Source organism: Cololabis saira, chromosome 18 (assembly GCF_033807715.1).
Source record: "Cololabis saira isolate AMF1-May2022 chromosome 18, fColSai1.1, whole genome shotgun sequence".
NCBI lineage: Eukaryota > Metazoa > Chordata > Actinopteri > Beloniformes > Belonidae > Cololabis > Cololabis saira.
Window position 1 is genome coordinate 21,129,432 of NC_084604.1, and position 11,521 is coordinate 21,140,952.

Here is an 11,521-nt window from a genome sequence, read left to right on the forward strand (position 1 = left end):
GTTGTTTAAATATAAACTTCAAATTTTAACAGCAGGTGGCAGACTTGATTCATATTTTATTATAACAAAACATTTTTCATTTACAGGATTATTATTGCATAAACAAACTGGAGGGAAATTCTCAGACAATCTTCCACTTTAACTTGAGAACTAATTAGTAAGTGAGCAGTCCCAGAGAAAAAATGACACCTTACAGAACAAGAGGTCACCCAGCAGCTGTGAGCTTCCGTTCAGCAGCTCATTTATCTCTGCAGACAAGTTGGCACCGTTCAAACAGAGATGGGAACAACTGAGAGAGGAAGGCTGCAGACTACTGCCTGCTTTTGAGAGAGAGCAAAATTAAATAAAATAAAGTAGCACACAAGATCAATTTCATAGATGAAATGTAATAAAGCATTTCAGAGACATAACTTCACATGAATTGATGGGCTTCTGCACCCGAAAGGTAAAGGAATAAACATGGCAATAAATGATACAATGACTTACCTCCCAGACGTTTATCTTTTAACTCAAATGCAGATTAAATCCCCTTTTGTTTTTGTCAGGCATTAAATGTTTTTATTTCATCTCATATTATTTGACACGATTGAAAACAGTTGAAACTTTTAAAAGTCATTTTAATAGGTTTATTTTTCAACTTGAAGCAAGAGTTCAGCTGTCTCGCAGCATAAATGTTGCTGTTTGCCGAGAGAATTAACACAAAGCATCCAGGACTAGGACAGACATCCATCCATCTTAGACTTCTTTTTGGTGAGGTGGTGTCCTCCTGAACGACAGACCCACATCACTATACCACTGCTCACCTTTCACTGGAGTCAGATGTGTCAGTGCAACAAATCATTTTTCAGTTTGACAACAAACTGTTGGGTAAAATCCCCTTTAGAGAAGGGGTGTACATTTTCACACTATCATACAGTATTTTAAGACGATAAGATTTTTTTTCTTTTTCTTTGCTAGGAATTTCATCCAAAATACTGTCAATGTTGACTTAAAATCCAGGGAATGATTTTTACCGGGGCTTTTAAGAGCATGTTGTCAGAGGACTGAGCTGCAAATGGCCTCCATGGTCACGCACACAATATTTGTTTTCATGTTTTTTGCAGGGATTTCAAAGTCAAAGTCAAATTCGGCTTAATATCATTGTACCAGAGCAAAACAGATCAGTTAAAAACAAAGTAATAAAGTATTCAGTGGCTCAAGTGCACCGTATAAATATGAATATAAGTAAGTTTTAGGGGTGCAGTGGCTGGAAAGGAGATTTGTGACTGCTAATTCATCCATAAGGTGAGTGGGAGTGTTCAAATAGGAACGTTACACAGAGGAAGGGCTTTGTTGGCTAGAGGTGCATTGCTGACCTTCCAGGTGAGGTTTTCTCTGACGTGCATCCCTAGGAATTCAGTGGCGTTCACATGTTTTACAGGAACTCCATTGATGGTCAGTAAGAGGGTTAAAGGTGCCGACCTTGCTGAAGCCTTTTTCTATCTTTCTTTTTTTCTTTGAGGTTGTTCTTTATACATCGCAGCATGGTGGTGTGGTGCTTAGCTGTTACCTTACAGAATCTTAAATCTCAGCCAGGAACTTCCTGTGAGAGTTGTGTTTATATCCCATGCTGGCATGGGTTTTGTCTGGGTACTGTAGCTTCCCCCTGCAGTTCAACAACATGGAAGTCAGCTTGACTGGTGATTTTAAATAACTTGTGAGTGTTTACATGGTTCTTAGGTGGCTAAGTGATTTGTTCAAGGTGTATCTTGCATCTTTCAACTGGACTAATCTCCATAATTAGAGGTGCTTTTTTTTTTGAGTGACAGCTGAATTACAGATAGTATCAAATGGTTAGCCTTGAGTTTAGCTACTTTCAACGAACTTGACGTCTGAGCTGTGAATAAAAATCTAACAACACATTATAACTCTTATTCTAAAGATAATACGGATTGTTGTGCAGTTAAGTGTACGAACGGAGCGGTTCTAGGTCGGCCTAGAAGGGTCTTTGGATGAAGCGTGGCTAGGTTGCAGGCAGCACGTTTGCTGCAGCCATGGGTCAGCCAGCGGACCTTCGGCCAACGAGGGAGGTCTGCCAGCTCCTGGAGTTCCAACCAATCTACCACAGTCTGGTTGGAACTCCGACAGTCTTCTTTACAGGTCCAGGAGTAGTCACTTCAGATCTTGCTTTGGTTGTGACATGTGAGTGTTTGCAGTTCTTCTTAATAGGCTACAGTGTGTTGATTGGACCGCATGCCCATCTGCTTTAACTTGCATCAGCAATATTGAGTCCTGTTATCAGCAAACTTGAGGAAGTGGGAGGGGGGCTGTAAGATGGAGGAAACCCATAGGTCAGGTCAGGATGATGAATGATCAAACACCAGGGGGGGTTCCAGTGGGTTCCTGTGATGGAACTGATGCCTTTTTTGCAGGTCAATACTGACTGTGGTCTCTAATAGAGAACATCTAGCAATCACTTGTGAGATATTATGTTCAGCCCCAGCAGTCCTAGTTTAAACCCATCAGCTCTGGAAGAATGATTATGATAAATGCTGAACTGAAATAAATAAACAGCCTTCTGCCATATGAGCTCTTCGTGATTTGTGAGGGTGTTATGGAGGGTAAAGGAGATTATTGATTTCTGGAAAAAACAAAGTTTTGACTGTTCATAAGTGAAGGCAAATGTTTATGGACTAAAAAAAAGAAAAGAAAAAGCTTTGGTGTGTGTGTGACTGCCTTCGTAAAGATGAGAATAAGAAATCTCCAAATTCCTAAAGTCATATCTGAGCTTAACATACTCACTTTTAAGGAGAATACACTTTTTCTATAAGGTGTTATGCTAACTTATGTCCATAAAACTAAGCAACAGCTTCAAGTTCATCCTAGCTTCTGTTAGACCTCCTGAACAGGGAAGCATTGTACCATACCCCGTATGTCTTTTCCACTTCTCAGAGAAGTGCGAGTCCCATTTATCTTTCCCCCGCTGAAAGGATGTTGGGCTCACCTTTCTGACTGTCTGTGTGTGTGTGTGGTAATCTTCAACTGAAACGACAAACAAGCATAAAACAGCTGTCCAGTTAAAGGAAGGAGGGAACATGTCAAACCAGACCGGAGGTAAACGCTGGACTGTTGACTCTGCCTCGCCGACGCCGCAGACACAGACGCTCTGTTGTCAGGGCTCTTTCAGGCAAATGGACCAACACATTCCCAAGCACGGTGACCCCTGACTGTGTTTTTTTTTCTTTTTTTTTTCTTTATAACTGTCTTAAAACCCAGAGCAGTTAGATGAATGTTTCAGTGATGAGAAAAACTTCACATTTAATCCTCAAGAAACCCTTTTCTACTGACTTCAGATTTCAGAATATTTTGACCTGTAGTGCATTGTTAACATTAACTACTCTTACCACTACTATCATATTTCTGCGTCTGTACTGACATTGAGACACATTTCTTTCAAGTAACTTCAAGCACCGTAAATCTTCATTAATGCCCTCTGCAGCAGGATAGGCTCCAGCAGACCCCCGTGAGCCTGTACAGGATTGAGCGGGTATAGAAAATGGATGGATGGAAAAAGATACGTGCTTAATTCAAATAGGCACATATCATGTAGTGATACGAAACGGAGCTCTGGTAGTTGCCATCTTGAACCCTTTTTACACTCGTACTGTGCAGTGTGATATTGCAAATGGATGGGACAAACGGGCCTTGGGAGCCTTCTGTCAATCACAGTTTATCATTTCAGCTTTGCTTACTTAGCATATAAATACCTATGATGCTAATTAATAAAATTTAAGCCCATTCTTATCAAATCTCTACAAACATCATCATTGTTATTTAATTCAATTCAGTTCAGCTTTATTTATATGTGGCCAAATAATATCAAATGTTATCTTGAGGCACTTCAACAAAACAGTTCAGTTTCTTTGATACAATCCCCCATCCTGAGCAGGCTCCAGGTGACTATGGAAAGGAAAAATCCTCCTTCTGGCAGAAATGGACTCAGGAAGGGCAGCCATCTGCCTCCACCGGTTCAAGTATCATTATAAAACAAGATCTGAAACAATCGCTGCCAGCTGAAATGTGGAGTAGCAGACCCCATTTACCCCATTATATAATTCGACATGATACCGTACAAAAAAATTAATCCACCTTACAGTTGTCATAGATGTGAAATCTAGTTATGAAGAATAAAACTGTTAATTTGGACCAGTCTGTAATTATTATTCCTGCTTTGGATATTTTACCAGCTTTTGGAGCCAGTGGTCAGCTGAGAAATGGCATTTTTTTCTACTTCCTGCTTGGATTCAACCTGGAAGTGGAAATACTGGTGCTTGTTCAAAACCAATCTTAACAGATGTATACATGATGTCACAGAGGGGTTTGTCCAGTTCTCTTTATACAATCATTTATACATTATTTTACAGCTACACTCATGTAAGAACGGTATCAGTTGTTGCAAAAAATAAGCATTCTTTGATCACCATTTCCTCTTTATTTTATTTTTTTAATCTCCGTAATTAAAATCAGACTAAGACATTAAAAAGACAAAAAAAAAAAACGGTCATTTGATTTTATTGTTGTTGGTTTTTCTTGTTACATTTATAGACATTACTGATCATGTTGTCTCATAATAGTTAAATATGCAAAAGATGAACATTTATGATCTTTAAGCAATATATCAAACTTCTAACAGGTTACTATAGAGAAGATAAGCAAAAAGTAAATAATATAAAAACATTTACTGGTGGATGCGCTGTAACACGACATCCTATATACACATGTCCACTTTTGTACAAAATGGAGGCAATAGTAACCAAATCCTTGGCTTTTGTACGTCAAACAATGTTCAATTAATTATAATAGTTTAATTACAGATGTTTTTACTTAATAGTTGGTTTATGTATCTCCGCTCACTCTGTGGCTGAAATGTGTACAGTAGTTATGGGAGCACATGTGCATGATGCAGTAGTCCATGGAAGTCAGCCGCCTCTGCAGAAAATAAATAAACAGGAGGTGAAATGGTGCACAGTGGGTGGGAAGATTTTACTGCCATTCACTGAGGGGGAAAGAAGCTGTTAATACTCACCGTTGTGTGAAGCTTCAAGCACGAGCAAACAGGCTCTCCAGATGCTCTATTCTCCCAGATATGTCAGCTAGTTTGATCAGTTCAGGAAGCTCATTTGATAATTGGAAACAAGGAAAAAGATATGAGAAAAATCAATGTTGTGCTGTAATCATGACAGTACGCAGGAATAACCACCAGCCGGGTCAGTCACACGTGCTGCCGAGACAGTTTATAATAAACTGTCTCCCATCTGAAAATACAGGAAGGATATGTTTGGCTGCGAGTTGCTGGATGGTCGCCTGCGTCTGCCTCTGGAAAGCCAGTCTGGCCTCACATTTACAGGGATCCTCCAACACCTCCACCTTCACCTCTTCACCAAGAGAGAGCAAATTTCACATCAGCATAACAGCTCATGTCGAGAGTGAAAAGAACACACAGTATACCACCCAAGCTACTGTTTCCAACTAGGCAAGAGTAAGTCAAAGCTCAAAATGAATAAGCAGGCTAAAAAGTGCAAAAATGTACAAATAAAATATTCATTTAACATTTTGCCACAACACAAATTCCACAAAATGACCTGTTTATTGTCCAACAGAGTATTAAAGAGCTATGCAGCGGTTGTTTGTGATGTCGTGAAGCCGTGCTCAGAAGCCAACCTTGTTCTGCATTATTTTCTTGATATTTTTTTGTAGTATTAGTATCACAGACAAAACCTGCAGGAATCCAAACAGCATGCTCTTACGTTTCAGGGAACAGGTTTTCTCGTCCGCGTTCAAGCTATAATCTTTCCGGCACGTGCAGTAATAGGAGGCGTTGCTGTTGACGCAAAAGTGTTGGCAGTCGTGTCCCATGGCACAGGGGTCCACACCTAGAATAAGCCGGGATTAATGGTGGGCTACAATACAACGTAGTACGTACTGAAGGTGGCTTGTGATAGGTAAAGTTGGACTCCCAAGTTTCAAAATTGTACTAATATGTCCTTATGTACGTTTAACATGGGGTCTGACTGTCAGATGTTATTTTATAATCAATTTGAATCTGATAATTATATAATCGCAATTCCAAAAAAGTCACATTTGTGTCAAATGTAAATCAAATCAAAATGCAATGATTTGCAAATCTCTGAATCCCATATCTTATTTAGAATAGAGCATTGAAACATACAGTATCTGTTTATACTAACAATCCAAATGATTCCATTCCTCTTTAAAGATGACGTGTTTGTGATTTCAATAAGAAAATTTCAAATTTCAGTTTTTTATTGGGCCTTAAATCTGTTTCAAAGGAATGTTGGCCCAGAAAAAAAGGGAAATGTCTCCGGATCACATTCACATTTGGCTTCATTTGTGGATAGAAGAACAATTCTTAGACAGTGATTTCTGGAACTGTTTGCAGTGATTTCATTACAGAATCACGTCTGTTCTTGATCCCCTGCAGCTTGAGGACCTGAAGATCGCAGGCATCCCATTGATTTTAGGCTTTGTCTAAGGTGCACAGAGATTCCTCCAGATACTCCAAATCTTTTTATGTTTTTATACACTAGAGAAGATGAGACATTGTCACCATTTTATCCTGAGGAACTTTTGTTCTGAATTTTTAAAGTTTATTGCAGTCTTTGGCAAACTGGTCAACCTCTGCCTCTCTAAAACACTATTCTACTCTTTCATGTCTATGACCTACTCTTAATCAATATAACTGGTTTCACGACGTCCCTTCAGCCGCTTCCCTTCAGTTCTTTTTGTTGTCCATGTCCCACCTTTTTTGAGAAATGGGATCACGGTCATTTTCAACATGTTTATTACTATGTTCTATCGTGAATAAAAATATGGGTTTATGAGATCCACAAACCACTGCGTACTGTTTCCATTTACACTTCAGACCGTGTTACAACTGTTTTTTGGGAGTTGGGGTTGCATTTATAAACTTTACTGTACTTGACCATGCAAGTCCATCCAAACACCTTCACCACATCTCAGCCAAGGTTAATCGCTTTGTGCTGGACAACACAGGTAAAGTCACAGAATCGTAAAGCACAAACACACACACACACACACACACACACACACACACACACACACACACACACACAAACACACGCACACGCACAACTTCAGAAATGAGCAGACAAGACAAACACGAGGCAGTAACACCAATATACAAGTTGTCAAATTTACAGCAGAACCTCAGTCATCCAAACTTGGCAAATTAAAATTAGGAAATTGCTTCTGATTTTTGGATACCTCTTACTAATTTCAGGTGCATATAGTTGTTTTAAATGTAGCATGCTCAAATTTAGATGGCTTTGGCAAATTTAAGAAGTGAGGTTTTTTTTACTGTACATTTGAATTAATCAATGTCATTTCAAAGCATAAAGATGCTTTGATTATGAACAGGATCACAAGTAATCCACCTCATAAATGTATCCTTTAAAAGGAGAAGCTGAAAGTTTTGGAGTGCATGGACCCAAAACTTTACTTATTTTGGTTCTAGTGTTGACATCTGCAGCCCATGTGGGGGTTGAGAACATCTGCTCCCCTCATCATTTCAGAGGTTACAGTTCGCCAATAACAGTTTAAATTATCCACATTCTCCAACAATCCCCTCTCTGTAGACTGTAGGTGTCCTAATGTAGGAACTAGAACCAAGGTTAATGGCGGGAAAAGGTCTCGCGGGACATTCTTTGTCCTACCACATAGCGTCTCCCTGAACTTGGAGGTGAGCTTTTCGATGACGCCGTAGGTCTCCACGTAGAACACGTGATCGTCCAGAGGGACGCTGGCCATCAGCCGCAGGGAGCCCATGTCTGCACGGTCCACCCCAACAGCGTAGATCTCGATGCCCGAGGCCCGAGCTGCAGCAGACACTTCTTCTACCTGGTCCTGAGGTCTCCCATCTGTCACGATGATGGCCACTTTGGAGATGTTCCTGGAGCGAGGCCGAGCTCCAGACTGCTCGGTGAAAGCTTCGTCCACTGCAGTCTTGATGGCGAGGCCGGTCATTGTTCCCGCAGCCAGGGGCTCGATGCGGGAGAGGGCTTTCTTCAAGTTGAGCTTGTTGAAGTGGTCTTTGAGCAGGAACTCGATCTTGACGGTGCTGGCGTAGTTGACCACAGCCACTCTGGTGGCATCCGAGCCTATGTCCAGGGTGTCCACCATGTCAGCCAGGAATATTTTGACCTTCTCGAACTCCGCAGGACGCACGCTCCGAGAGCTGTCGATGATGAAGACCAGGTCCAGGGGTCGGCTCCTGCACTGAGAGTCTGTCTCTGGTAATCAATCAAACCACGGCACAAATAAGTCCATTTAATACTGAACAGACGGGAACATAGGAGCCGGTAGTTTGAACTTTCACACATTAATGATGCAGTAAATCAGTCACAACAGTCAGAAATTCTTTGAGATGCAAACACAAGTTTCCATAGGAACAAAGTGAAACTGTTGTGCATCTCTGCTGGCTGTGGTTGTACTAAAATGATACCGTATACTAGGCAGCATACTGGGCGTCATTTCAGAGTTCATCTCGTATTCCTTAATGGAAAGGATGCATAATGGAAACAGTTAGGACCCCTCCCTGTCTGATCACATGCACATATATCAAACTCATCTCTGTTATTTAGCTTCAGCTGCAACCGGCTTTCATAAAACTTGAGATCAGTTTAATTTCCGTAGCAGTTTGATAGTGATACACACATACATAGTTAATGACAGCCCTTCTCTTGTCTTACTCTAAGCAGGAAAGGTACTGCACATTAATGTCAAATAACTGGCTCTTGTTTCATTTCTGTCATTAACCAAACACAATGATCTGACCTGGAAAGCATATAGGAGCATTGGTTGGGTTGGAAAGCAAACCTGACCGGTACAGTAATATTCTACCTGTCTCCACAGGACTGGTGTTGGTGGCGAAGCCGCTTTGGGTACTGACCGGTAGCGTCACAGGAGCAGGGGTCTCCACAGTGGTCAGGATGGTTGACACTGGTGCCACCGGAGTTGCTGCCAGAGTCGGCGGCATTGTTGGCTCAGGTAAGGTGGGATACACGACAGGGGGGTGCAGTACGGTAGGTGTTGTTGGGACTGACTTTGTCGGGCATGGAGGTTTGAATTTGTAATGGAAAGGGACTCTTACATTGTGATGGGGATGAACAACTGGCGGAGAGAGACCTTTGTATATGTGATGCATGTGTGGTGCCGCCGGCCCACTGAACCCGTGGTGGTAGGGTGGCACGGGGACCGGGGGTCTATGGTAAGTCACTGGTGGAGATAGCGGTCGGTACACTATCGGCGGAGGGATCCTTGGTGGCTGGTAGCGGTAGTGATACCCTCCTCTATACGTGTAATCACTTCTGTGATCTACAGGCCCACCAGAAAGGAGAAGTGACAGAAAAAATTAGTAAGTTTAAAGAAGACAAACAAAGTCTGTGATTCAACATTGTGTTGTGAGCACTAGTGAATTACAGTCTGGCCAGCCATACCAATTCACAAACATTTTCTGTCATGAAATGGGTCTGACGCTCCTCCCTTTCAAAGACATTTCCTCCAGTACATAATGTACCAAGCCAATCACAACGTTACTTGCATGGGCTTTAAGCCACAACATATACAGAAGCTGCAGAATTGCTAATAACACCTTGGATCAACAAGTTTTTACTGCAAAACTTCTTCTGTGTCCGTTGGTGCTGCCCTCCTGGAGTCAAAGTTAAATCCAGTGGAGCCTAACTCATTCTTTGAATCAAAGATGAAGCACACGCACACATTAGGATAGCTGGCCAGGCTAATTGAAATATACAATAATCAGTTTTTATTTTCTCACAGGAGCATATAGACAAAAGATTAGTTGAAGAGTGAGTGTTTATTTAGCCACGTTGGTGCTTTCAACAAGCTGGAATTATACTATAATGTGCTTGTGAAAACCTCTTCATGCATGTTGTGTTGGAGAAAGGTGTAAAATCGTGTTAAAATGATTGATTTAAAATGAAATTCCAGTTGCCTAAAGTCAACAGCTTACATGAAACACAATGTATGCATTTATGTAAACAAATCAAAACTGTTGCCAGGACATGAATGGATTGTGGGAGTATTTTATAGTTTTCCTTTACTGCATTTGAGAGGAAAATATACTGATTTACATTTAACGGAAAAAATACAAAATATAAAGAACAGAAAGCCACATTAGTATTATGCTATTTTACTTAAATATGACACGTTATTGGTCATAAAATGACCATATTCAGTATAAAAAAAGAAAAAGATTATCTTGATGAACATGTGAGCGGTGCCTGAATGCACCAATGACATTAGTCCATTAAAGGAACTACGGTTTATTTTTCTACATGATGTGTAGTTTCAGTTTTGGTCACTGGCCAATTTGTTGGTTTTTTGCTTCTTGGCTCAGGCAGTATTTTCACAGTAGGAACTTTACTTGTATTGTTTTTAATTTGTGGAGGGACAGAGTTGGAAAAGTATACTGTATTAAATACACACAATTACATTAAAAAATAACTCTTAATATCACATATGAATCCCAAGTGGATATATGGTGTGTTAGTTAATCTAACTATTGTGCTGGTTATAAACTGTATAGGGTCAAGATAGAACGTTTTTGTCCATATTTGTTTTATTTTTCAGTAGAATTTTTATTTGGTGAAAGTTTTTCTCAACTGCAGTTACAAGTGTTTAAACAGCATCAACCACAGGACTTAAGCAGTTATTGAAAAAACTAGAGATTAATATGAAAATTGAGATGAATAAAAGCATAATTTTCACTCTGCAATGCAGTAAAAAAAATATGATTAAAAACTCAAGTAAAGTAGAAACTCCTCTCTGCTGCATATGTTGCAGTACACTCCACATAAGGGACAGGGTTTAAAGAGAACTTACTCTGTGGAGACAGGGTCCTGTGCGGTGGTTGACCATTATGTCTGGTCTGAGCGTAACTTTGTGCGGGCACCAGCCGGGGGTCCCCCGCCCTGAGGTGGTACGTGGCCTGAACAGCATCAGCCAGCATCAGCACAGCGCAGGTCAGGAGGCTGCACAGCTCCATCTTCATATCGGCCTGGCTCTCCCGGTGGTCTGACCTCTCCGTCTGCTGTCTGTGACTGAGGATTCGGAGGAGCCTCCGCCCAAAAGGTGGGGCATGACCTGCAGGACACGGTGAGCTCCAGTATGTGGAGGAGGAGTAGAAAAAACTGCCTCATGTAAAATGCATTTTATGGAGGGTTACATTTCATCAGTCATTAAAAATCTACATGAGTTCTTCACCTTACAGGGAAAGGACTTAAAAAAAAAATGTATGCCAGATAATAAGTAGTAATTTTTTCTCAATTAGAATCTGAAACTGGTATTTCATATTTTTTTCTATCTACCTCATTTTTTGTTGTTTCAAATTGTAGAATAAATGATTCCTCAATCCCGCCCCCCCCCCCCCCCCAAAAAAAAGAAAACTCTCCATAACTCAAACACATTGTGCGTGTATCCCTGA

At 40.8% G+C, this 11,521-nt stretch overlaps 1 protein-coding gene across 5 annotated transcripts; it reads right to left on the reverse strand.

Moving 5' to 3' along the window:
* Nucleotides 1–4,544: 4,544 nt before the first annotated feature.
* On the reverse strand, nucleotides 4,545–11,098 carry matn3a (matrilin 3a). Of its 5 annotated transcripts, XM_061746916.1 has the most exons (7): nucleotides 10,921–11,098; nucleotides 8,920–9,393; nucleotides 7,734–8,309; nucleotides 5,787–5,912; nucleotides 5,316–5,414; nucleotides 5,066–5,135; nucleotides 4,545–4,968 (listed from the first exon to the last, which is right to left on the reverse strand). In XM_061746916.1, exons 1-6 carry the CDS (start codon nucleotides 11,087–11,089, stop codon nucleotides 5,080–5,082), a joined length of 1,500 nt encoding a protein of 499 aa, XP_061602900.1. In that variant the 5' UTR covers nucleotides 11,090–11,098; the 3' UTR covers nucleotides 4,545–4,968; nucleotides 5,066–5,079. The 5 variants fall into 5 exon arrangements, with proteins under 5 accessions (XP_061602900.1, XP_061602902.1, XP_061602903.1 ...); XM_061746918.1 differs by lacking the exon at nucleotides 8,920–9,393; XM_061746919.1 differs by lacking the exon at nucleotides 7,734–8,309.
* Between the last annotated feature and the right edge of the window lie 423 nt (nucleotides 11,099–11,521).